This window comes from Pogona vitticeps, chromosome 1 (assembly GCF_051106095.1).
Source record: "Pogona vitticeps strain Pit_001003342236 chromosome 1, PviZW2.1, whole genome shotgun sequence".
NCBI lineage: Eukaryota > Metazoa > Chordata > Lepidosauria > Squamata > Agamidae > Pogona > Pogona vitticeps.
The window spans coordinates 80,475,906-80,503,560 of record NC_135783.1 but is presented as its reverse complement, the minus strand read 5'-3'; the positions used below and the strand labels follow the sequence as shown (position 1 = coordinate 80,503,560).

The 27,655-nt window shown below is 41.0% G+C and overlaps 1 protein-coding gene and 1 long non-coding RNA gene across 2 annotated transcripts; one reads left to right on the top strand and one right to left on the bottom strand.

Moving 5' to 3' along the window:
* Positions 1–1,933: 1,933 nt before the first annotated feature.
* LOC144585955 (uncharacterized) lies at positions 1,934–4,777 on the bottom strand. Its single transcript, XR_013540600.1, has 3 exons — positions 4,708–4,777; positions 2,854–2,903; positions 1,934–2,023 (listed from the first exon to the last, which is right to left on the bottom strand). It is a non-coding gene; the product is annotated as an uncharacterized LOC144585955 (long non-coding RNA).
* Positions 4,778–12,205: 7,428 nt separating this feature from the next.
* SMIM28 (small integral membrane protein 28) lies at positions 12,206–24,039 on the top strand. Its single transcript, XM_072999828.2, has 2 exons — positions 12,206–12,514; positions 23,586–24,039. Exons 1-2 carry the CDS (start codon positions 12,404–12,406, stop codon positions 23,967–23,969), a joined length of 495 nt encoding a protein of 164 aa, XP_072855929.2. The 5' UTR covers positions 12,206–12,403; the 3' UTR covers positions 23,970–24,039.
* Positions 24,040–27,655: the final 3,616 nt, after the last annotated feature.

Here is a 27,655-nt window from a genome sequence, read left to right as displayed (position 1 = left end):
AGAGTTCTGACTAAACGCAATCCACCTGGAGCAGGAACTGGCAAGCCACTCCAGGACCTCTGCCAAGAAAACTCCATGAACAGAAACAAAAGGCTAAAAGATGTGACACTGGAAGATAAGACCCTCATGTCAGAAGGCATCCAACATGCTACTGAGGAAGAGCGAAGGACAAGTACAAATAGCATCAGAGCTAATGAAGTGGTTGGGTCAAAGCCAAAAGGACGCTCAGCTGCGGACGAGCCTGGAAGTGAAAGGAAAGTCCGATGCTGGCATGATCGCACCTAAACCGCCGCCGAGGCCGACCAGCCCCCTGGTTTAACCAGCAGCTGAGGGCCATAAAGCGTAATCGGAAAAGGCTAGAGAGCATTTGGAGAAGGGCTCCAATGGAAATTAAAAACCACCATTGCATCTAATCTTTACCTAGCTAAGGTAAAGGTTGCTGGAAGAGCAATCTTCACTGACCAGATAAGCGAAGCTCACAATCAGCAAGCGGAACTTTTCCATATAGTATGCGATCTATCCGGACAGGCCTCCCTCTAGTATTTCCTGTGACCAATTTGCGGCATTTTAAAAATCTAAAGTGGAGGCCATCCATCGGGACCTGGATCTATTTTTACAAACAGTAGATTGAGCTGAGATGTCCAGTGTATCGCCTTCTCCTGCAAGGTAAACTTGCTTTCAACCTGTGCCACCACCTCCTCTTTAGATCCTTGTCTGGCTTGGCTCATCAAAGCAGCCAAGCCGGTAACAACAGAATGGGCCACTGCAATAATTAATGGGTCTCTCCAGGAGGGCATGGTTCCCCCTGCCTCAAGGAGACACTCATTAGGCCTATTCGGAAGAAACCTAATTTGGTGGTGGATGAAATTGGGAATTATAGGCCTGTCGCCAATGTTTCTTTTTTAAGTAAAGTGGTTGAGAAGGTGTCCAATCAGCTCCTGAAGGAAACCGATCCATTCCAGTTGGGCTTCTGGCTGCAGCATGGTACAGAAACAGTACTGGTCACTCTGCATGATGACCTCCTGAGGGAGGCTGACAAGAGAAATATGTCCTTGTTAGTCCTCCTCAGTATCTCAACAGCCTTTGATACTGTTGACCTCCTGGGGTGGCTCTCCAAGTTGGGGATCAGTAGCCTCGCTTTGGTGTGGCTCTGTCCCTTCTTGGAGGACTGTCCCCAGAGAGTGCAGCTTGGCGAGATGACTTCCACACTGTGGATCCTCAATTGTGGGGTTCTGCAGGGGTCGATCATCTCGCCAATGCTATTTAATATCTATATGAGGCTGCTGGGTGAGGTCATCCAGAGTTGTTGGGCCCAGTGTTATCAGTACGGTGATGACATCCAGCTCTATCTCTCCTTTTTTCCAACTGCAGTAGATGCTGTTCTGACCCTTGAATGCTGTTTTGGGAGTGTCCTGGGGTGGATGAGGGCAAATAGACTGAGGTTGAATCCGGACAAGATGGAAATCTTGTTCATGGATGGCCCTGGCACCAGTGGTTTGGGAAACACCCTCTCCTTTGGGGGAGTGACTCTTCCCACAAAGAATTAGGTTCGCAGCTTGGGCATCTGCCTGGACCTGGATCTCACCACAGAAAACCAGGTGACATCTGTGGTCCAGGCAGCCCATTCCTATCTTTGGAGGATTGCTCAGCTGCATCCCTATCTAGACATGGGAGCACTCACAACGCTGATTCATGCACTCATAATCTCAAGAACAGACTACTGCAGTGCTCTCTATGTGGGGCTACCCTTGAGGATGTTGCAGACTCTTCAGCTGGTCCAAAATTCAGTGGCCAGATTAATAACTGGGGTGAAGAAATTCCATCACATCTCCCCCACTCTGACCACCCTTCATTGGCTACCGGTTTGTTTCCACATCAATTTCAAGGTTATGATGATAACATTCAAAGCCCTAAATGGTTTAGAACTTTGGTACCTATCAGAATGCTTGCTCCCAGCCAGATCTGTCCATAATACCCATTCTTCACAGGCAGAGCGGTTGAGGGCCTTGAACCTGAAGAAGACCTGGAGGGAAAGAACAAGAAACTGGACCTTCTTGGCAGTCGCCCCCCGCCTATGGAACAACCTGCCCATGGAGATCCACCTGGCACCCTTGCTGAATGGGTTCAAATGAGCATTGAAGACTTAGCTCTTCCTCCTGAGTATTAGCTTTTTGAGATCTCGGCATGCTTTTTGCCATCCGTTTCATCATCCTTTTTACCACCTTCATTGCCATCTGTTTTAACTTATCCTGCTGGTTATTATATTTGTTGGATGTATGTATTATTTTATTTTTATTGTGTTTTGATATTGTGCTGTTTATCTTGTTAGCTGCCCAGAGTGGCCTGGTTGCCAGAGGGTGTGGAGTATAAATCCAATAAATAATAATAGTAAGGGAGACGTGCACCATAAGTAAACTTGCAGTTCTATACAGTGGTAAATATATATATACACCACTGTATATAAAACCCAAAATCTCAAAATCAGCATACTTTAATTCCATTTTGTTATTATATTTGGGCTTCTCCATAAAGTGCATGAGAAAAGCACTCCACGACATTCTACTGGGTGGAAATCATGTCAATATTCCTGGGCAATTGTACTGTTAAGTGGATTGCGAACACTGCTTGTAAAGCTGATATTATAGTTTAGCTAAAGAGCATTCAGGCCAAGGTCATGCAATGGTCATGAACTGTTGCCACTAATGATGTCTAAAAGCACATTCATTAAATCCATGTATAATATAGACCCGGAGGGAGACTTAACATACCAGAATATAAGGAAAACAAATAGAAAAAAGACCTAAATGGATTAGTCAAAAACAAAAGGCAAGAACTAATAAAAGGAGAGCCAACCTGGAAAAATGCAACCTAATGCATTTAGGATGAAACAGTCTGGGACACATCTAGTTCAGGAGACAAAAATGGTTAGAGGACAGAGTTTATCTTCCCTTTTCTTCTAGGCAACAAGACAAGAATTGCTGGATAACAGCAACAGAAGCAGGCTTATATAGCAACTGATATTGATAACAGGCACTTCCAAAGTATTGTCTTTATGTTATTTTATGAACCAACTTTCTGTAAAATGTGCCTAAAATTTATTCAGTAGGGTAATCTAACGATGTATCTGAAATTTAGCTGTATCTTGTAAAACCTCCATATAATTTTGCCTGGCCTTTGTCCTTCTATTTAAATCAGTAGATTTGCATGAGTCCCTTTCATATATTTTACTCACATAAAAAAATTCCAGAAATACAAATTGTTTCGGAGTTGCACCACTAGCCATGACCCCAGCATCCATACATTGAGTGTGAACACAGGTGAAAACTCTGTCATTGTATCCTGATCACCCATTGTTCCCAAACCTCCTGAATCTTATGAGTGCAGAATTCCCTTCTGAAAAGAAAAAAGAATCCATGCTCAGTGCATGGTTGGGGAATGGAGAAGGCAAATGAAGTCAAGGCCTTCACGTCCTTGTTCTTGCAGAATCCTCTCCACATGGATAACACGAGAGTTCTACAGTCTGACTCATTTCTGATTTCATTACAACTTTCCCCAATCCGATCTCCTCCAGATGTGGACTTTGGCTCTCCCCCCCCTTCCCATGCTGGCTGACAATAACAGAAACTGTATATACAAATTACACTATGTTTGGATGTATTGACCTTTTGACCCCTCTCACTCTTTCTGTAAGCTCAGCTGCCATTAGCAATGAGTCAGTTTATGGATTCCTGGCAGGCACACTTTTTTTAAAAAAAGCCATTTTCTTTTAATTGACAAATATATGTATTGCTGCAAATCTATAGTAATTCTCCCAAATACGTTTAATCACTCTTCTATCAATGGGTGGATCCTTTCTACTTTCAAATGATAAAGCATTCAACCATTTGAGCTCAATAGCAGAAAAAATGTGTATTTTGTCCAGCATAGGGATTACCCTCTGTGTCTCAAAAAGTAATTTAGGAACCTGTGTTTGAAAAAGAATTTATGACTTAAATTCTCCTAATACAAGAGGGGCAGTGGGATAAAACTCGATCCAATAATATGGCAGTTGTTACAAAAACATAATATTAAGCCTGCTTCATCACTGGCAAAAATTCCTATAGAGATGTCTCCTACAAAGCATTTCATCATGTGTGGAAGACACTTTTGCACAAAGACTTTACCATGTAAAAGTCTTGGGATGATACATATCCATGGCTGATATCCTAATTTATTCATTATTTGTTCAAAATATACAGTGGCGCCTCAATTTATGACCATAATCCGTTCCAGAGGAAGGATGTAACTCAAAATGGTCATAAGTTGAAGCACCATTTCCCATTGAAATGCATTGGAATGTGACTAATCTGTTCCAGGGAAAAAAATTTAAGAACACAGCAAGCCCAGTCGGAAGGCACTGGGGCTTCAAAAAGAGAAAAGAAAAGAAAACCAAAAATAAACAGCAAAGCGAGCTGCATGGCTGGGGCTTCAAAAAAAAAACCAAGCAAACCAAACATACACAGCAAAGCAAGCTCCCTGGCTGGGGCTTTTAAGAAAAGAAAACCAAAAATAAACAGAGAAGCCAGCTCCGTGGTTGGGGCTGCAAAAAAAATAAATCACCAAAAAACAAAACAACACAGCACAGAATCATAACACCCCCCCCAGCTGAAAAACACACTGCAAAACCCAACCAGAACAGTTTTTAAAAAGCAGAAAACAGCACCTTACCTTACAAGGCCGCCCGAAGCCTCCCTACAAACACACACACAAAGTCTCAGAAGCAGAAGGAGGCAGTCCCAAGCCTCTGATGATGACGCACACTCTCTAACTGCTGGGGCGAAAGAGCTACAAAGAAGCAGCCTCGTCACCACCTACAGTTAGAAATTTTAATGTCCTGCCTTTTCCCCCTGCCTTTTTCTGTTTATAAGTGGAAGCTCCAGTCGCAAGTAGAAGCAAAATTTTGCGGCCAGAGCTGGTTGTAACTCGAAATGGTCATAAGTAGGGACTGTCGTAATTTGAGGCACCACTGTATTTGAAAACAACATGCATTGTTTTATTTGAATATTACCAAGCCAGCTCTCACCTGTCTGTCGTCTCTTGCCTAAAGAAAAATGTTACATTTTCCCCGTTGTTTTCCAGTCTGTTAAAGCTGCCATGAATTCTGGTTTTGTTTGAAATATTAGTAGCCTCTCTTTTTTTTTTTTCATGTCATCTGAAAATTTAAACAGCTGTCCCTCCACACCCAAGGGTGCAACTAGACAGTAAAGTTATCGCAGGCCGGATCAGGCTAAACAGGGTCGCTTGAAAGTGCAGTCTAAGATTTAGAGCAATACTTGTATCCACACACAAGGGCCAGGTGGTCTTGGGACAGGAAACCACACTAACAACCCTACTTAGTCTATCTCTCCCTCTCAGCTCCCTGTCCCAGCATTGTCTCCTTCCCCCCCCCCCCCGTGGAAAAGCTGAAAACTCCCTCTCTCCATTTATGGGTAAGTGACATATCACTTCATTGGGTTGCCGACAAAAATGAAACAGCACTGGATTGTTGTTAGTGTACTGCTGAACGCTGCCATACAAGAAAAAGAAATAAGAAAGAAATAAGAAAAAATATATTCCCCTCTGCCTTCTGTTTCCCCATCTGCAGGGAGCTTAGGCAAGCAGGACTTTTTAATTAACTTTTTAAAATGGGTGACATATCAGATCATTGGTTTTTCAGTGAAACAGCACTGGATTTCAAAGAAAAAGAAAAGAAGAAATCATGGGCATCCTTCTGCTTGTTCCAGGTAAAGCACTGTTTTTCTTTTGAGAGTAGACAGTGGGAAGGTAGCTGTCCACTTCGTGTGCTTCCTTTCTTTCTCCCATTAATATTTCTTTACCCTCTCTGTGCTTCCTTGTACTTACCCTTGCTCTGAGTGTAGCTGAGAGTCCTTATTCCGTGGCTATTCATGGCTTTTCTCCCTACAAATACTGGCTACTCATTTATATCTTCCTTGGTGATTTCTGTTTTTGTCTACATACTATACATGGCACTTTTAATTCTTTGCTCATCAGAGAACTCCTTATGCAGTCACCTTAGTTTCTTTAGATGCCTTCCGTTTTTCTTTCTATTTGGAATTGTTTGTGAATGTGCCTTCAGAGTATTGCGAATGTGCTTTAAGAAATTCCCACCCTTCATGCTAGCCCTTCTCTTTGACTGTTTCTGACAATGGGACCTCAACCAATCCTTGCTTACACTTTCTTAAAGTCCAGGGTACATTTATGCAACAATCAGCTTTCTTTTTCTGCAAGATAACAAATCCCAAGAAGGCATAGTCACCACTTTGAAAGTTTCCACTATTTGCACCTTGCTGACGAGTTCCTCTTGATTGTTAAGGAATCCAGAATAGCTTATCATGATGCTTATTCAGGTTTCTAGAAAAGTTACAGTGGTGCCTCGCTTGATGATGTTAATTCATTCCAGCAAAATCGCTATAGAGCGAAACCATTGTCAAACGAAATGAAAAAACCCATTGAAATACATTGAAAACCATTCAATGCATTCCAATGGGCTGAATACCTGCTCGTCCAGCGAAGATCCTCCATATGGCAGCCATTTTCGGTGCCTGTAAAGTGAGGAATCCATCCTAGAAAACAGCAGGGGGCCATTTTCTTCAGCCGGTGGCCATTTGGAAACCCAACGATCAACTGTTCGCTGATCATCGTAAAGCGAAAATCGGTTCCCGAAGCAGGGAACCAATCATTGCTAAGTGAAATTCCCCCATTTAAACCATCATTTTGCAATCGCAAAAGCGATCGCAAAAACGTCAACATAATGCAGATTCATCGTAGAGTGGGGTAATCATCCAGCGGGGCACGACTGTATTTCCAACCTTTGGTCCCCATATGTTCTTGTACTAAAACTCCCAGAAACCTTCACAACTAGCTACGCTAGCAGGATTTCTGGCAGTTGCAGTCCATCTGGGGACCAGCATATGGGAACCACTGTTCTAGAAGATGAAATTGTTGGCAAGGTGATTAAAGAATTTGTTGGACCTTACAATTATGATTTGGACCACCAACATATATCACAGTGTCTGAAATCTCCCATCACTAGTGTATCTGTCCTCTTTGAATGCTTGGTAAGACAGTATCAGGATCTGGGCGTCCAATAGTGTTGCTACTTTCTCAGCATCAAAAAAGAAGAAATTCACCACCAAAAGAAAACAGCAAGAAAAGGACAATGCTTGCATAGAATTTACATACAGTACTGTAGATAGATGAAGACTTAGAAGTAACTGCCGTAATTATAACAGAAGTATAGTCTTTCTTCTTTGTGTCCTCTGTGAATCACACTATGGGTAATTTGTGCATGCACAGAGCCTTGTCGGAATATTCTAGAGCTTCTGCAGTAGCAAAAATATACATTAGTACAGACCCCTCGCCCCTGGTATATTTACCTTGGTGTCAAGGCTCTCCCTTCAGTTTCTTTCAACCGCTGTGTTGAGAACCTTTATCGCTGCTTCGGTGAGAAATCGGAACATGAAAGAAGGAAAGTTATTGAACTTTATTTAAAATTATTATGATTTCCTAATCATTTGCAAAACAAGATACGCTCCGGCCTTAGGGCCGGAATATTCCTCCCTCCCCCACAACCTCTCCATTATTTTCTTTTCAAAACTAGTTGTCTGTTCATGGCTCTTCATGCCCATTCAAATGCTGTGTAGCCTGCAATAACAAGATTCTGCTCTCTGACAGCCACGCCAAATGCCTTTTGTACCTCAGTGAGGCCCATCAGACTTCCTCATGCCCTCACTGCAAAAACTTTAAACGCGGAGTTCTCTGCAGTCGCCTCTATAGACTCAAGCTTCAGCTCTGGGAACAATCTCTCCAACCTGCTAAACCAGGGGTGGGCAATTAATTTCTATAGGGGGCCACATGAAAAATCTGAACTGTGTTCGGGGGTGGGAAGTAATAGGCCCCCAATTTGTGGGTAGTAATAGGCCCCCATTGGGTGAGGCCCTGCGGTGAACAAACTACAAGGCTGACATAGTTAACTCCCGAAACTTTTTAGGGAGTTAACTATGTGAGCATTGTAATTCTTTCACCACAGGGGAGGAAAGAAAAAAAACCCGACACTGAGCTAACTCACTCGTCCTCCATTCCACCACGGCCTTCCTCTCCGACTGCCTTCTATCCTGCGCAGGCGATGTGATATGTCATCGCGTTGTCTGTGCAAGGATCACTTCCGGCCTCTTGAGCCACAGGCTCCACACAGCCTGCGGCTCAAGAGTAACAGTCAAAACTCGCAAGATCCCAGCGTCGGATCCCATGAGTTTTGCTTACTGCCATGCTGGGTGACCGGAGCTGGAGCTCTGGCTCACTCAGCACTGAGAGACACGACAGCCATGGTTCCCGATTCTCTACCAGCTGTCGTCCAACATTTATCACCTGTCTACCTCACCTGCTCTCACAAACCAAAAATCAAATTCTCCACCCAGATCTCCCTGCTCTCCATCTCACAGCATGGAGGATTCGGCCTCACTGATGAATGTCATTCATCATGCAAAGGAGCCTTCAACCAGGAAGGCCTATATGTATAAATGGAAAAAATTTCAAGCTCTTACTGCAGCAACAGCCCTTTCCTCAGCCAACCCCTCTCTTGCCACTGTCTTACATTTTTTATTGAAGTTAAAAACTAAGGTTCTTTCTCTCTCGTCCCTCAACACCACAACCTTTCTGCAGTTGTGGCTTATTAACCACCAACCTCTCAGGCAACTAAGTTTTTCAGACACCCTACTTTGAAACGTTTCCTCAAGGAGCTATCAAACCTGTACCCAGATGTCCGCCCTCTACCACCTCAGTGGTCACTGACATTGGCCCTTTGACAACTTACAAGGGCTCCGTTTGAGCCCCTAGCATCAACTGACCTCAGGTTACTAACCTTCAAAATGATATTTCTTGTGGCCATTACCTCAGCTCGTTGTGCTAGTGAACTTGCAGCCTTAAGGTCTGACTACCCTTATCTCCAGTTTTACCCAGATAAGGTTAAACTTTGTGTAGGTATTTCCTTTCTACCCAAGGCTGTCTCCCAGTTCCACCTATCCCAACCTTTGGTTCTTCCTTCTTCTTTTCTGTTTCCTTCTACTCCTCAAGAAAGGATCCTCCATACTCTGGATGTAAGACGGGCTCTGGCTTTTTACATAACCTGCACTCAATCCTTCAGATGCTCAGCTAGACTTTTTGTCAGCTGCCACCTTCCTGCCACAGGTCTTCAAGTTACCTCACAGAGAATAGCTAAGTGGGTTGCGTCTACCATTAAGCTTTCTTATCAGCTTACTCGAGTTCCAACACCACAGAGTATCCGCCCTCATTCTACCAGGGCGTTGGCGACATCTACGGTGTTTCTTCGGGGCATCCCCCTACCGGATGTATGTGCCTCTGCCACATGATCACAGCTGTCCACATTTATCAATCACTACAGATTGGACCTTTTGCAGAAATCTGATGCTGCTTTTGGGTGTGCTGTGTTATCATCTACCTTGGCTTGACACCCTCCTCCAGATAAGGTAGCTTGTTAGTCACCCATAGTGACTAACAAGCTAGATTCACAGAGGCCGCAAAGAAGAACGACAGGTTACCTACCTGTAATTGTAGTTCTTTGAGTGGACCTCTGTGATTCACACATTCTGACCCAGACTCCCCACTGTCACGCCCTTTTTCTTTATGCAGCAGTTGACCTAACTGAAGGGAGAGCCTTGGCGCCAAGGTACATATACCAGGGGGGAGGGGTCTGTACTAATGTATCTTTTTGCTACTGCAGAAGTTCTAGAATATTCTGACAAGGCTCTGCGCATGCATGGATTACCCATAGTGTGAATCACAGAGGTCCACTCAAAGAATTACTATTACAGGTAGGTAACCTGTAAGTTAGCAAAGAAGACAACTATGTTCCTTCCACCATTTAACAGTATTTAAATGTAGGTATTTGAGGCAAACAATGTATACATATTTGGTAAAGGCAAACAAAAATAGTGTACAGAAAAAATAACAATCTTTTCCTCTCTTACATTTGAAATCCTCATGCAGACTTTCATGACCCTATTCCTTTCACATTATTCCAGTGTCTAGTCTTAATCTCCATGAAATGTAATTATGAAATTTACAGAAAATATGCTTGTGGTCAGGCCATTTGGCTCTGCTCTAATGTTCTATGTTGAAAATATAATTGCTGTGCACAGTATAATGGCTGTACTTAACCCTGGTTTGTATAGAAGCTACACAAGGAGCAAAAATACTGCATATCATCTACCATTATCAGTGAATTGTTTCTGACTGCCATACAGCATTTTCAATTGTTTATAAACTGATTCAACAATATATTCCCAGAACTCAGGAACTGATGTAACTGTCACCAGCTCTTTTCCTATTGCTCTAAACATTTCCTAGCATCATTGTCTTTTTCAGTGAGTCTTATCTTCTCATGATGGGCCCAAACTATGATAGCCTCAGTTTAGTCATTTTGCCCTATTGGATGCACATTTTATATTACCCTCTGGAATTCTTTCCTCATGGAGGCTTACTGGGTACCTATCTAAATACCTTTCCATCACCAGGTAAATACCTTAGATGGACCACTTAAAGGTTTTGGAATGTTGGCAGACATTAAGTGTAAGAAACAAATAGTTGAGAATATGAATATCATTAGTCAGGGACTTATTGGAAAGATTTAGGCAAGCAACTCTATCTTTGTTTCTGTGTTCTCATGGATCTGATTTTAATATAGCTCTTTTCTAGTCTTTCTTAGAGTGGAAGATCATTGCTGTCAAAGTGCTTTTTGTGGTGATATTGTGCAGGAAAATAGGCCTCAGACGCCTTTGTATGATCTTCTCCCTTTTTATAGGGAAGGGTAACATCTAAACTAAAAGGAGACATTTCTACAAAAGAGCAAAGAATGTAACAGACAATGTTTCACAGAGTTGAAGTCTGAAATCCTGTTCAAGCCAAAGACCCTGACTGGTCTTTAAGGTGTCACAATGTAGATATGGCACAGAGAAAAGGGTTAAACTTTACTCCTCCCAATAGTATGGGTCCTACTCCACACTCCCCCTCCCCACAAACCCCACCTATGGCAGCTTTTCATTCAATCTTAAAGCGATCAGCGATCAGCGCACCCCTATGCTACCTGCAGTCCTGTCTAGTTTGGTCTTCAGTAGTTCAGTTTGGTTATTGGCCATAATCTCTTCCACAGAGAGAACATGTCTTGGTAAAGTGTCTGGATAGACCCTAAACATGTTCAGCATTTTGGAATACAAAAGCCTCTCAATTAATTTTTTTGAGATGGAATTCTAATGGAAGAATTTTACTTCGTTGTTGTCCTTAGGTTGTGGCTAGTTTGGCTATTTTGCGCATCAGGAAAGCATTCTGATACAGAGAGTTATTCCTATTTTTATTCCTGTTTCAGTATGGCAACAAGAAGCTTTTCAAAGTTTAAAGCGACTATTGTCATCAAACTATAGGAAGGAAAAAGAATAGCAGTTTGACAACATTTTAGCAAAAAATACTCTGTTGTCCCCTATATACAATGCATACCTCTTGAAGAGAGGGCATGAGAAATGTCTCAGTTTTGGTTTGTTTTAAATAATTATATTAACTAATTTAAATCTAATGATGCTTAGACTTTTTTAAAAAAAAGCCAAGGGCAGAATTAAGCACATCAGACATGTTGTGGCCATTATTGAAAGCAATCATATATTCTCAGGGGTGAAACCAAAGCCTTTTCTGGCAGCAGCCTCTCTACGGATTTATCATTAACATCTACATTCTAATACTCCTAAATAATTCAGCACAGCTTTCAGCCTTATGCCCTTGCTTGCCCACTGAGAAACCGCTTTTACTATTTACATTACATCCAAATGAAAAAACAAAATCTGGTGGATTTTCCTCCCTTTCTTCTTTGTCAAAATGCAAGCGCATCATTCTCTCTTTTTAGACATGGGTGCTCCCCCCCTTTTCCTCCTTCAAATTAGAAAAAGTATTTATTTAGATTTCTAAATTTAGAAAATTATTTACCCACTCAGAGTTAGGACCATGTGGTCTCAGATTCTCATGCAAATTCCCCTGTAATAATCCTAATGCAGGCAACCCTCCAATCAGAGAACTAACCCTTCCCTGATACCTGATGCCAGCTTTTCTGGTAATGTAGGCCACTGAAGCAAATCCAGAGAGATTGGACTTGGGAGAGGGAGTCGCTACTGAGATTCATTTGGTCACTGCACTCCTTTTGCCTCCTTTGCTTCTGTTCAGTAGGGAAGGATTTTAATATGTCCGTAACTGAAGCATTTCCAGCCGGACGAAATATATAAGGAGGAGGAGCAATATTTAGAAGCAGCCCAAAAGGCAAGACCTGACCTAAGAAGAAAGGATAAAGGTGCACATCCATGAAAGTATGAGGTGGCTCTTGGGCAATAGCTGGAATAAATTTGGACATGCTGACCGGGGAAACTATGACTGGTTAACCAATGAGCCAGGTATGCCACTCCTGGAAACACAGCTTCAGGTCTGTAACTTCAACTCCTCTTTCCGTTCCATTTAATGGAAGTTCACTCCTTCAGAATGTGTAGTTTTAGGAGTGTGCCTAAGTCTGAATGACAATGTTGATGGAATTGTGATTGTGGAATAACACAGCACGTAAAACTGAATGTATTGTTTCCTTTTGATTATTCTTAATGTTCCATGGCATTTTTCTTTGTTCCACAATGAGAAAGGGAGATATATTTGAATCTAAAAGTTTATTTCAAACATTACACCAATTACAAAACTAGAATATGTTTCTTCCATCTGTCATTTTATTTCAAAATGTTTTTCATTAATGCCTCCTTCTTTTTCTTTTTTCTTTATCTGTAGTGCAACCCTTTTCACAGATGTTAGAGTAAGTGATAGCCAGTTTACAATTTATTTTGCCTAAGATATACAAATTAGTTCAGAGAACGCTGGGGAAATGGCATTTCTGATTGTCTAACAGAAATGAAGACACTGCCATGTATATAATGTGAAAATATACAGAGAAAGAAAATTAAAGGGCACATTTACTTGTACCATACATTAATATAACTTCATAATATTCTAAATCTAGAAAGTAGTTTAGTTTATAATCTACTAGGAAAGTGGCATTCAGAGTAATTTAGATTTCTGTGTGTAATTAATTCCAGATTTGGCAATACAATCTTAGGCACGTCTACTAAGAGGTAAGTCCTAATGACTTCTGCGGTTTACTACAAGTGAATATGTATAGGTTTATAACTAAAACTTAGATAAATGAATGCACTGGTGACAAGATCTGAACTACTAAGTGTTCAATGATAATAAATTCAATTCCATGTCAATGCTATTTCAGTCAAAACGCCCCAAGTGTAAATGTGTATATGAATGTCTAGGTTCACTCAAACACACATGTGTTTTTCGTAATTGTAGTATTCTCTGTATTTTAACATACTCATCTGCATATCTAAACTGTCAATGACAGTTGACACTCAGTTGTGTCAATTTCATGTTGGTTGCTTCGCAGACTGTCCAGCCATCTCATCCTCTGTCGTCCCCTTCTCCTCTTGCCGTCACACTTTCCTAATATCAAGGTCTTTTCCAAGGAGTCTTCTCTTCTCATGAAATGTCCAAAGTACTGGAGCCTCAGCTTCAGGATCTGTCCTTCCAGTGAGCACTCAGGGTTGATTTCCTTTAGAATTGATAGGTTTGTTCTCCTTGCAGTCCAGGGGACTCTCAAGAGCCTCCTCCAGCACCACAATTCAAAGGCATCAATTCTTCGGCGGTCTGCTTTCTTTATGGTCCAGCTCTCACTTCCATACATCGCAACAGGAAAAACCGTAGCTTTGACTATTCGGACTTTTGTTGGCAAGGTGATGTCTCTGCTTTTTAAGATGCTGTCCAGGTTTGTCTTCGCTTTCCTCCCAAGAAGCAGGTGTCTTTTAATTTCGTGGCTGCTGTCTCCATCTACAGTGATCATAAAGCCCAAGAAAGTAAAATCTGTCACTGCCTCCATATCTTCCCCTTAAATTTCCCAGGAGGTGATGGGACCAGTGGCCATGATCTTAGTTTTCGTGATGTTGAGTTTCAGACCATTTTTTGCACTCTCCTCTTTCACCCTCATTACAAGGTTCTTTAATTCCTCCTCACTTTCTGCCATCAGAGTGATATCATCTGCATTTCGGAGGTTGTTGATATTTCTTCCGGCAATCTTAATTCCGGCTTGGGATTCCTCCAGTCCAGCCTTCTGCATGATGTATTCTGCATATAAGTTAAATAAGCCGGGGGACAATATACAGCCTTGTCGTACTCCTTTCCCAATTTTGAACCAATCAGTTGTTCCATATCCAGTTCTAACTGTTGCTTCCTGTCCCACATATAGGTTTCTCAGGAGATAGACAAGGTGGTCAGGCACTCCCATTTCTTTAAGGACTTGCCATAGTTTGCTGTGGTCCACACAGTCAAAGGCTTTTGCATAGTCACGAAGCAGAAGTAGATGTTTTTCTGGAACTCTCTGGCTTTCCCCATAATCCAGCGCATGTTAGCAATTTGGTCTCGAGTTCCTCTGCCCCTTCGAAATCCAGCTTGCACTTCTGGGAGTTCTCGATCCACGTACTGCTGAAGCCTACCTTGTAGGATTTTGAGCATAACCTTGCTAGCATGTGAAATGAGTGCAATTGTGCGGTAGTTGGAGCAATCTTTGGCACTGCCCTTCTTTGGGATTGGGATGCAGACTGATCTTTTCCAGTCCTCTGGCCACTGTTGAGTTTTCCAAACTTGCTGGCATATTGAATGTAGCAGCATCATCTTTTAATATTTTAAATAGTTCAACTGGAATGTCATCACCTCCACTGTTGTTGTTAGCCAGGCTTTCTAAGGCCCAATTAACTTCAATCTCCAGGATGTCTGTCTCAAGGTCAGCAACTACATTGTCTGGGTTGTCCGGGATATCCAAATCTTTCTGATATAACTCCCCTGTGTATTCTTGCCACCTCTTCTTGATGTCTTCTGCTTCTGTTAGGTCCCTCCCATTTTTGTCCTTTTTCATGTTCATCTTTGCACAAAATGTTCCTCTAATATCTCCAATTTTCCTGAACAGATCTCTGGTTTTTCCTTTTCTGTTATTTTCCTCTATTTCTTTGCATTGTTCATTTAAGAAGGCCCTCTTGTCTTTCCTTGCTATACTTTGGAAGTCTGCATTCAACTTTCTGTAACTTTCCCTATCTCCCTTGCATTTTGCTTCCCTTCTCCTCTCTGCTATTTCTAAGGCCTCGTTGGACAGCCACTTTGCTTTCTTGCATTTCCTTTTCTTTGGGATGGTTTTTGTTGCTGCCTCCTGGACAATGTTACGAGCCTCTTTCCAAAGTTTTTCAGGCACTCTGTCCACCAAATCGAGTTCCTTAAATCTGTTCTTTACTTCCACTGTGTATTTATAAGGGATTTGGTTTAGATTATACCTGACTAGCCCAGTGGTTTTTCCTACTCTCTTCAGTTTAAGCTTGAATTTTGCCATGAGAAGCTGATGATCAGAGCTGCAGTCAGCTCCAGGTCTTGTTTTTGCTGACTGTATAGAGCTTCTCCATCTTTGGCCGTAGAGAATATAATCAATCTGATTTCAATATTGCCCATCTGGTGATTTCCATGTATAGAGTCGCCTCTTGTGTTGTTGGAAAAGAGTGTTTGTGATGACCACCTTATTCTCTTGACAAAACTCTATTAGCCTTTGCCCTGCTTCGTTCTGAACTCAAAGGCCAAACTTCCCTATTGTTCCTTTTACCTCTTGGCTCCCTACTTTAGCATTCCAGTTCCCTAGAATGAGAAGAACATCTTTCTTTGGTGTCAGTTCTAGAAGGTGTTGTAAATCTTCATAAAATTGTTCAATTTCAGTCTCCTCAGCAATGGTGGTTGGTGCATAAACTTGGATTATTGAGATGTTGAAAGGTCTGCCTTGGATTCGTATTGACATCATTCTATCATTTTTGAGATTGTATCCCATTACAGCTTTTCCCACTCTTTTGTTGACTATGAAGGCTACTCCATTCGTTCTACGGGATTCTTGCCCACAATAGTAAATATGATAATCATCTGAGCTGAATTCGCCCATTCCTGTCCATTTTAGTTCACTGATGCCTAGGATGTCGATGTTTATTCTTGCCATCTCCTGTTTGACCACCTACAGCTTCCCAAGGTTCCGAGATCTTACATTCCAGGTTCCTATGCAGTATTTTTCTTTGCAGCATTGGACTTTCCTTTCACTTCCAGGCACGTCCACAGCTGAGCGTCCTTTCGGCTTTGGCACAACCAATTCATTAGCTCTGGAGCTACTTGTACTTGTCCTCTGCTCTTCCTCAGTAGCATGTTGGACGCCTTCCGACCTGAGGGGCCCATCTTCCAGCGTCATATCTTTTAGCCTTTTGTTTCTGATCATGGGGCGTTGATGGCAAAATTACTGGAGTGGCATTGCCATTTCCTACTCCAGGTGGATTGCGTTTAGTCATAACTCTCCACTATGTCCTGTCCATCTTGGTGTCCTTGCATGGCATAACCCATAGCTTCTCTGAGTTACTCAAGCCCCTTCACCACGACAAGGCAGCAATCCATGAAGGGGAGAATAATCATATCATGTATCTAAAAATCATGATTTTTTTAGAATAATCATATCATGTATCTAAAAATATGTGTTTAATACTGAAAATGAATGTTATCCATTCATTAGATTAGAGCCAAATAGGTAATAAGGTCAGATCATATCTAGGTGCACCCTTAAGTCATGAAAGACATCTGTCTCAGCACCTTGTTTTCCTTAACTCTGTATCTTGTGTTCCAGGGTGCTTTGTTTGATGGCTGGTAGTCTAGTGGTAAACAGGGGCTTAATTTAGAAGACTAATGTCTAAGGCAATCCTGTCTCTGGAGGAAAAACATTGTAATAACAGGATATACACAATCCCCTTTAGATTAAGTAAGGAGTTCTTGTTAGGAAGAATTTAGAATTTCAGTTTGCAACTGCTTAGTATTTAAAGGTAAATTAAATTAGAAAGCTTTGCCTTCTAACTACGGAATCATGCAGTCTAACTCATTCCTTTCACAAAAGAATTCCATGTGAACCAATAGGTTTTAGTTTGCTGATCTTTGGTGTTAAAAGGTACCTGAAAAAAGAAGGCTTTGCCTTCTAATTATGGAATCATGCAACCCAACTTATTCATTCTAGAAAAACAATGTGCATCTTATCCAATGTCTTTCCCCTTTCATTTACCAAACAAAACATACAGCAAGAGGGGTAAGATAGCTATATATAAAGAAAAAATGTTATAAAATGGCTGCATTTGTTCCATGGAAGGATATCTGAGTTAAAAGCAGACAATTGTTTTTTAAAAGACAATTTCAAAGTGGTTGAAAATAGGTGCCTTCTGGTGATGTATACAAGATTTTGGCAAGTGTGGCTGTCTAAATGTAAGGCCATGGTCTCCCTTCTGTGTATGAGCATGTTTCTTTTATCCTCTCTTGCCTCTAGTTTTGCTGATTTGTGAAACAATACAGAATTCTTCACATGTTAGAAAAAGAGATTACTGTATTCAGATCGAGTATAACACACACACATTGACCTTACAGCTGGTGAGCTTCTGAAAATGATAGGGTCTATGTCCAGCCTTAGTTGTGTCTACCAAAGGTATCATTTTAAATAATTGACAAACTTATCACTTTCTTTTTATCCAAAGCAAAAGATTTTCAGAAAGATCCAATGACTCATACCAAAGTATACACAAAAATGCTTTCACTGTTCCAGCATCTGGAAATATTGATTTGTGTCTGTTTTCCCTGAGGAAACATAAAAACTAGAAGATAGAAGGCACTCTTAAGAGTCATTTGGAATGCATCCTATTTATGATAATGCCATTAGACCCCCAAATAGTACTCAAATGGAATGAAAGACAAAAGTCACTTCTTTCCTTTATTTTTATTTTTTTTATATTAACAAATTATTTGTTTTAATGGAAGTAACAGCTGCTTGTGTAGGATTTTACTATGATGTTGAGTATACATCATGAAGATGTCATTAAGGGGCCGTACATGTCTTACTTTTCATTTAGGCTTCTGAAATCCCCTCTGCTCACCCTTAGTCACCCTTTGACTATTTAATTTAGTGCCAAAATGCATCCACATAACAAGCAGAACGGTTTCCTTTCCTTCATATTGCACTTCTTAGGTATTTGACACAAAATTGTAATATATGGCAACACTATAGTGGGCAACTTACAGTGCTCCAGATTTTGTTTGACAGTGACTTGCATCAGCCCTAGCTACTGCTGAGAGGTGGTGGACATTGCCATCAACAACATCTGGAAGGCCACAAGTGGCATTCCCTCCCCATCCCCACCCTTACTCCCATTTCAGCAATAAACCCTACAGAGAAATGTATGGGCTCTTTCAGTGCAGGAAAAACATGCCACCATGTGAAATGCCTCGTTTATGGTTCTGTTATATGCACACACAGAAAGACAATTTGATTAGCCTCCTCTCACGTATGTTTATGGTGAAACAGAAATGTTTTTGCATTTATTATATTTGACCTGGCTGTGTGCACATGCACATCTGTGTTTCCATTTGGAAGTGATCTTTGCACAGGAAAATCAGAGGTTAGCCTGTCTGAGTGAATTCCATCATTTACTGAAGCCATAGAAAACATTTAGTTGAATGGAATACATGCATACTTAGAGATAGTAATGACCATTCGAGAGCATAGACACCCAGGGCTCCAGTGATTATTTCTGGGAAAGCTAGTGAGGCAGATGCAAGCAATCAATTTATTTATACATTACTGGGCTTGGAACTGTGGACTAACTAGTATTAAGCTGCCATAGATGTCTGATGGGAGAAAAAGTAATACTACTTTTTAACCTGACTATAGTTCTCCTCCAACTTTTCCACTGCCCTCTCTAATTCTGTTCATTTCAGACATGCCTATAAACAATTATGCCTTCCTATTTTCACTTCTTAAAACAAATATCCCCACCCTTTAGCACCACTGCTGTTACCTGACTTTCCCCTGCATTGCACCACCTACTAATTTGCCATTTGCTCTGCTGACGGGTGCACTTGTCCCTTCTTCCTTGTGTGTCGTCATATATTTTCTTTGAAGCCAGAATGTCAAAGATAGTATTAAATAATAGGAGGAGGGGGGTGAGGAAGAAGGTACCTGTTTGAGACAAAAACAAAACGTAAACAGTACTGTTGGTGCACACAGAATAACCTCCACATGACCTTTCTCAAGGATGCTCAGTTATTGTGCAGAGAATTTTGGTGTATTGATTGACATTTTCTGGATAGATTCACATGGTTATTTCTACATTTGTGGAAGTGCAGTTACCTATGGGTACCAGTAGGAGATTTCTTTCCGGTGGATATACCAGCTCCAGAACAGCAGTTCTTATCAGAATTGCAGGGAGAGAGGAAAGGGTTAACTTTACCCTCTCTTCTGCAGAGATATTAATTATCAGTGCCTAATTTTAAATGGCTAGTGAGTTTAGTGTCCTTTTGTGAAAGGCCCTGTGTTTTTAAAGTGAAAACAACAGCAATTCCTGTTTCCTTTTGCTCTGGGGAAAGTGGAATGGATTCTCTTTTGCCAGTACACCTCCAAATTGTGTTAGACTCTGAACATTTTATTTATTTGATGACAGAGCTGCCGTTTATGTTTGTGACATTACAGGAATGGTCTTTTCTTACAATGCAACCTTTATTTTTGTTTTGCTTTGTTTTAATGTGACTCTCTTGCCCTAAAAAAATGATGGTGCTTTAAAAATCACTTTTCTTGACCTGCCCAGTTTTGCCCGTGCAATATCACCAAACTCAGTATATGACTTTCAAGTTCATGATCACCTTTAGCATGTTTTAAATGACGCAGTCCAAAGTAAAATAAGATAAAATAAATCTCTATATAGCTAGTTTGATAGAATATTCAAGACAGAACTAGAGATATAGTATCCTCCAGATGTTCCTTGATTACAGCTCACATCATCACTTACCATTGACTATGCTGGCCAAGGATGGTCCCAGCTTTGGCTTAAGGTAAGTATATACTACATGCATTCATTGTATGCCTTTTCACTTGTAAATGAACTTTTTAAAACATCTACTATTTAATCCAATGAATTATGAATATAGCACAGAGCTTAATGGCCAACTAATTTGGCAAACAGTAGAGGAAATGGTCTGGGATTGGGATAGTCAAAATCTTGTTATTTTTGCATTTATTATATAATGTACAAGTTAATATTAATCAGCCAGGAGTTTCTCTCACCCACCCCCACCATCAAAATTATTTTCCTTCATTATTTCTTTTGTAGCAAATGCATTCACATCGATTCAGGTAGTGTGATTGCTTGAATGAATGCAGACAAGTATGTGCAGGGATGCTGGTGGTTTGTGATGTTGGGAGAGAAGAAGCAAAAACTACTTGCATGGATCAGTTTCACTCAAATATCCTTGGATCTTTGTTCATAATGCTGTTTCTTTCCTTTCCTTTCCTCTCTTTTTAAAGCCTTTATGCCAGCACTGCAACAAAGTTGTGCTAAGACATGTAGTTGGACAAAGGGGGGGGACGGGGCAGGAAGAGGAAATTGCTAATCAGCAGTTTGCTATTTGTTAAAGCAGCTTTGCTGTAGTTGTGCCTCCTGCAAATCTGGAAGGCTACAGCAGAAGCTGCCTTAACAAGTTCCAAAAAAAAGAACTGATTGCAAATTTTTCCTCTCACTCTGCTGACTCCTTTGTGGTTGGCTAAAGTGAATTCACAGGGAAGAATCCAACTTCCTGGGTGTGAATTCACAGCCCAGAGAATTTTCCTACTGTGAAGTCTTACCCTAAGAGGGTAGAGGGGCGGGGTAAAAATCAAATAAATAAATAAATAAATAAATAAATAAATAAATAAATAAATAAATAAATAAATAAATAAATAAATAAATAAATAAATAAATAAATAAGTGGGGTGATGAATAACATGGTGTCATCATGAAAATCTACTCTTGACATTACCCTTAGAAGGGCTGGCTGTGATGTAAGAGGCTGAAGAGGCTGTACTATGGTAGTGAAGGCAATAAACAAAGATATAAATTGGTGTCCAATGATGCAGCAAGACGTTTTTATATGCAGAAGAGAGGGTTATCCAATTTGCATACACCAAATTGCACCAACCCTCAGGCCAAAGAATAAGGGACGTGGTGGCGCTGTGGCTAAACCGCAGAAGCCTGTGCTGCAGGGTCAGAAGACCAAGCAGTCGTAAGATCGAATCCACACAACGGAGTGAGCGTCTGTCACTTGTCCCAGCTCCCGCCAACCTAGTGGTTCGAAAGCATGCAAATGCAAGTAGATAAATAGGGACCACCTCAGTGGGAAGGTAACAGCGTTCCATGTCTAAGTCGCACTGGCCATGCGACCACGGAAGATTGTCTTCGGACAAAACGCTGGCTATATGGCTTGGAAATGGGGATGAGCACCGCCCCTAGAGTCGAACACGACTGGACAAAAATTGTCAAGGGGAACCTTTACCTTTACCTCAGGCCAAAGAACATCGACTGAGATGGTGAGGTGACTTGGATTGGGTCTGTACAGCTACAGGAAGAATGGTTTGATTCTTCCTTTAGTCCAGTAGTGGGCAACCTATAGAGGTCCAGGAACCATACATAGCCATCCAATGGACTTGTTTCAGTCACATCACTCTCATGACCCCTACCTCCCCCAAAATTTCTTATAAGATTTGAATTGACTTTTTTTAAAACTGAAAAATCCCATGTGCATCCTTTAGCGGCCAAATTTTTAGACATGCTGAAAGATCCTCAAAACCTCGGCAAAATTGTCCCCCATACCCCTAAACAGCACATGTGGGCTTTTCAGGCAAAATACTATTGTTTTTCAAAAAAAGTCTTTCTTTGGAGTGCTGGGGGAAAATAAATATTTGGAGACATGTCCCTGGAGATCTGTATGTGGTCCACTCCTGCTTTTGCCCAACAATTTTATGAACCTGACTTCAATAAAGCTACTGTTGGCTGCAGAAATCAAATGCATAGCTACCCATATTGGCCTGGATCCAGAGCAACGGGCAAGACTCAGCTTCTCCTCCTTTTAATGGCCAGAGTCTCATGAACAGAACTCATCCCAAGAACTACTTTTGCTCTGGATCTATTCCATTGCCTTTAACTTGGAACCCAAGAAGCATTGGTGGAAGGGCAAAGTTGGAAGGTACTTCCCCCACTTTATATCTTCCCAGCTGCCCTCTGAATGCCTCACCCTCTCATAAGGTGAACATGCCCCAGTCCCCAAATGCTATTGACTTCGGAGGAAATGGTGAACTTAAAACAAAAAGCTGGTGTATTTTGTGTAAGCAGGCTTCTCTACTTTGTCAGGCAGGCCGGATCTCACTTTCTTTGGCAGAGCTCATTTCAAAATCTACTGAGCTAAGTTTAGAATTGCTTAATTGTAATGTACACACTTTAAATTGCTGTTCCTGATGGAACAGTAAGTGTGCAAGAGGGTTGCCAGGGATAGTGGCATCCGATTCCCAAAGATTTCAAGGCTAAAATTTGAGACGGGCAATGGTAGTAATGTAATGGGGTCAGGTCAAGCAAAGATTGGAAGAATGAGGAAAACTAGACATTAGCCCTGTTAGTCTGTTGTAGCACATGAAAAACCAGAAGTCTTGTAGAAACATTCCTCTGAAGAACTGTGCTTGGAGATGTGGAAGCTTATGGGGGATGGGGGTGGGGAATCCAAACAAATTACTTTTAAAGGTGCTACAGTCCTTTCTGGTTTCTATTAGAAAATGAAACAAACTCTTCCTAGATCAGAGGTCTATGAGGAAAATGTGGGTAACTGGGCCCAGTATGTGGGTAAAATCTGGCTAGTAAGGTAATAAGGCTACCCAAAGCCAGGAAGCTGGAAGGAATTGTTTTCAGCAGTCAGACAAATGGCAAAATACAGCCAGCAGATGCAGTAGTTGCCATCATTCTTACTAGGGCTCATGTCCTATGTTTGTCTTAATACAATATGCAGTATTTGGCATGTGGGGACTCCAAGCCCTCCAGTATATACTGAGACTTGCTGTCAGCCCACAAGATTTTCTTGGTTTTCTGCCTGGCTTCGTCATGCCTTGTGCAACAAGAAGTCTCATTATGTGTAATGCTAACACTCTCTCCCATCTTGCTTCAAATGGGCTGGTAGATGTACCCCAGCCTCTCTCTCCAGTTCTGTCCTCTCCGTCCTTTAAGGTATGCTGACATTGTTCAAGTGCAACACATATAGAAATACTTGTGGGTTGATCAGTGATCCCTGATGTCAGCTAAGAATGTTTGCCCAACATTCCTCATGTTCACTTATCTCACACACAAAAATCACATTTCTGGCTCTATCACCACTGCTCTACCTGAGATTTGTCTCCTGCCTTGGGATCCAGGGAAGTATAAGAATTCCCTGATACTTTAGCCAGAGCCTTTAGATTTGTAACCTTACTGAGAGCTGCAATGAGAGATTGTGTTAAAGAAGGGTAGCAGTAGAGCATCAACAAATTCCTGATACCTCTTTCCTTTTTTCGGTTGTTCTTGCAGAGTCAGCATAAAACAAGCTCCACCAAAGAAGATATAGAGCCATTCTTATGCATCATCCTACCAGCTACCATGATGCTGTTTCTGGCATTCCTGTTGCTCTTCCTGTACAGACGCTGCCAACGTCGCAACCCTCAGGCTCAGATCTTCAGCATTGATCTCCCAGAGTCCCTTCCAGAGCACGAGGTGACTGATTTCCTGTCAGTGCTGCCCTGGAGCAGTGAACAGAACTTTCACTATTCCACTCTTCTGCCTGAAACTGCCTTTCTTACTGTATGTTTGCCTCCATCTTATGAGGAAGCCACCATGAAGGCCTCCATGGATGATGACCACATCCAGCTCTTTCAGGATCCATTGCCTTCTTATGAAGAGACCAAAGAACAGTAAACAGAAAGAAATACTTTGATCGAAGTTCTCATGAGGTTATGGGTTTTAAAAAACGAGAGGAAAGGGGGGGGGGAAAGATGAAAAACACGAAACAAGGAAATTGCTATTAGCACAAAAGAGCTTTGACTGATCAGTAGGTTTAATTATAGCGATTTTATATGAAATAGAAAACAAATTAATTCAATCAGATTGATGCATGGGATGGAGAAATTTATAACATTAATGCTGTACCTCACAATTCTGCAGTAAGTGACACAGAATTGTTTTAGAAAACCAGTTCTGAGAGATGTGGACTACAGCTGCTGTTGTGTTACACTGGAGATATTGCACAGACACAACATACAAATAAAGACAGACATGTCAATCTCTGAAAGGGCTTTAAACTTCTTTTAATGCACTGACTCCTTGAACCTTTTATGTATTTAAGAAATGATAGATTAAGAATCTTTAGGGTCAAAATGCAGACTGTGATGTGGCATTTAATATAAATATGAAAAGTGAGATTTGCAATCAAAACCATCATATCCACCAAAAACATCATCAGAATCACACAGGATGTTCTTCTGAATCAGTGAACGTCTGAATATAAATAGAAGAAATCCAAAAAAAGCTCAGCAATTCTTGGAAAGGACATAAAGACCCAATAAGATGGTTATGTACTAGTAGGTGGCTTATCAAAGAGTACAGAGAGATTTCATATTATTTTCCATTTTTAAAATAAAAACTCAAAAGCGTGTAACTGTTCTGTTTATGGTTTACTGTAACTGCTCTTAGCATAGGATGGAACAAATCTAGCTAAATTGAAAACAATAAAGTATTTTAAACAACACTTTTCAGCTTACTCCTCCCCCATAACAACAGAATTATGCTAATTTTCCTGTTCTTTATAGTGTTATGAAAACACCTAAACAGGAACAGTAAAGTAAAGGTAAAGGTAAAGGCTCCCCTTGATAATTTTTGTCCAGTCGTGTTCGACTCTAGGGGGCGGTGCTCATCCCCGTTTCCAAGCCATAGAGCCAACGTTTCCCCGAAGACAATCTTCCGTGGTCACATGGCCAGTGCGACTTAGACACGGAACGCTGTTACCTTCCCACTGAGATGGTCCCTATTGATCTACTTGCATTTGCATGCTTTCGAATCGCTAGGTTGGTGGGAGCTGGGACATGCGATCTTACGACTGCTTGGTCTTCTGACCCTGCAGCACAGGCTTCTGCGGTTTAGCCCACAGCGCCACCACATCCCTACAGTAAAGTAAATGAGGGGACAAATGATCTCAGCTGATGATTTTACTCAGAACCTGGAAAAGCTGGAAGTTCTTGAAGTTGTAATCCAGAAAAGTAACTTTTCCCAGTTCTTATTTGACCATAACATATAAGTCTCACAAATTCTTTATTGGGATGTATAGAAAAGATGATGAAGCACTCTAACCATAAGAAAAGAAGGGAAATAAAACATTAGGTATGAATTTGAGATTTAATTACAAATTTCTTTGCCACTTATACTCTCTTCCTTTCTAAACACATACAAATCAAATTCAAAACACCAAAAGACTATTGTTTTTGCTGCTGCAGACTAATGTTGATACCTCATTGAATACTTTTTTGTGCCTATTTGTTACTTTTTAATATAAAGATTAGTAAGCTAACTGAATAGAACAACTAACAAGTGGATCTACAGTTAGCTACAAAATTGCAGCAATACTACATGAGAGAAGGATCTTGGAATTGTTGTAGATTGCAAGCTGAATATGAGACAACAGGGCACCGTGGTGGCCAAAAAAAGGCAAATGCTATTTTAGGCTGCATTAACAGAAGTGCAGTGTCCTAATCACATGAAATTCTACTTCCCCTCTATTTGGCACTTATTAGGCCTCATCCATTTTTGGATATCACACTTTAGGAAAGATGCAGACAAACTGGAACAGGTTCAATAGAGAGCAACAAGGATTATCAAGGGACCGGAAACCAAGCCCTGAAAGTTCTGGGAAGACTGAAAGATCTGGGCATGTTTAGCTCTGAATAAAGAAGATGGAGGGGAGACATGACAGCACTGTTCAAATACCTGAAATGTTTTTATAAGGAGAAGGGGCAAGATCCATTCTCAATCATTCCAGAACGCAGTACAACAATGCGCTCAAATTTCAGCTGAATGTCAGGAAAAATGCCCCAACTCTTAGAGCAGCAAGAAAATGGAAACCATTGCCTTGGGAGGTGGTGAGTTCTCCAGCATTGGAGGCATTCCAGAGAAAGTGAGACAGCAGTCTGTCAGAAACACTTTAACTTGAATTCCTGCACTGAACAGGAGGTTGGACTCAATGGCCTTATGGGCTCTTCCAATTCTGTGATGCCATGTTTCTATGAATTCATACCCTATAATACCTGCTAGCTACTGTATATCTTGGGTCGTGATGGCGCTGCGGGTTAAACCACAGAAGCCTCTGTACTGCAAGGTCAGAAGACGAGCCATTATAAGATTGAATCCACGTGACGGAGTGAGCGCCCGTTGCTTGTCCCAGCTCTTGCCAACCTAGCAGTTCAAAAGGATGCAAATCCAAGTAGATAAATAGGTACCACCAAAGTGGGAAGGTAACGGTGTTCCATGTCTAGTTGCGCTGGCCATGTGACCATGCAAACTGTCTTCAGACAAACTCTGGCTATATGGCTTGGAAACAGGGATGAGCACCGTGCCCTAGAGTTGGACACGACTGGACTAAATGTCAAGGGGAACCTTTACCTTACTGTATATCTTTCTAATAATGTCAGCTTTTACTATCATTTCTACACTGTCCATAGTTTTGATGTATTATTAATCTACAGATGCAAGGTTAGTGATTACCTGATAACTGCTATCTCATGTGTTCATTATAACTGATGCAAACCCAAGTAATTTCTTGCCAATTTTTTTTACTGCAGATGAACTATTTATATGCTATATTCACAACTTTCTCAAGTGAACACTCTTATTCCAAATGGGAGAAAACACTAAATAACAGGCATAATAATGCTGACTCTGCACTAAACAATAACATTGCTTCAGCTCATAGAGATACTATATAGGTAAAGGTAAATGCACTACTATATAGTATATGGCACTACTATATAGTGCCATACAATTCCATCAGCATTTGCCCTGCCTAGAGCAGTTGTTAGACTTCCTGTTTGTTTATTCTTGGTGGAAATTACTAAGGAGCAGTATTATTGCATGCAAACTGAAAAAGCCTTATAGAAACTGATTTGGCAATGCACTTATTAGAGCACGTAATACATGGTGAGGGAAACTGATATTTTCATACTGCCACTAATCTCTAATTTTGATAAAAAGATTATCTTGTCTCCTTTTCCTTAATTTCTAATGAACTAAGATCCTTTATGTAACTCTAGCATTTGGTAAACAGCTACCAAATTGATATTTACATTAATGTTCACTCCTACAAGTATTAGAAATCCACAGCATACATGAAATGTCATAACTGTTCACTGTTACCCCTTTCATTGCAGTGGAGGAAACATCTTTACATAATCTGTCAAGTATCATGCAGATAGATGTGCATGCATATCAAGGCATATGTAATGTAAAGTCAGGTGCATGATGGTTTGAGCGCATAAGTATTGACACACTCCACTGTATATACTGTCTATCTCCAACACTGGTCTCCGTTTTTTCAAAACTGGCACTATAGTCATTGT

What these genes read in the sequence shown, in the direction of transcription:
- SMIM28 (XM_072999828.2), top strand. Translation starts at nt 12,404, where the DNA reads ATGAGGTGGCTCTTGGGCAATAGCTGGAATAAATTTGGACATGCTGAC. An exon ending in TCCTGGAAACACAGCTTCAG is followed by an intron (nt 12,515 to 23,585) that starts GTCTGTAACTTC and finishes TTGTTCTTGCAG; the next exon opens with AGTCAGCATAAAACAAGCTC.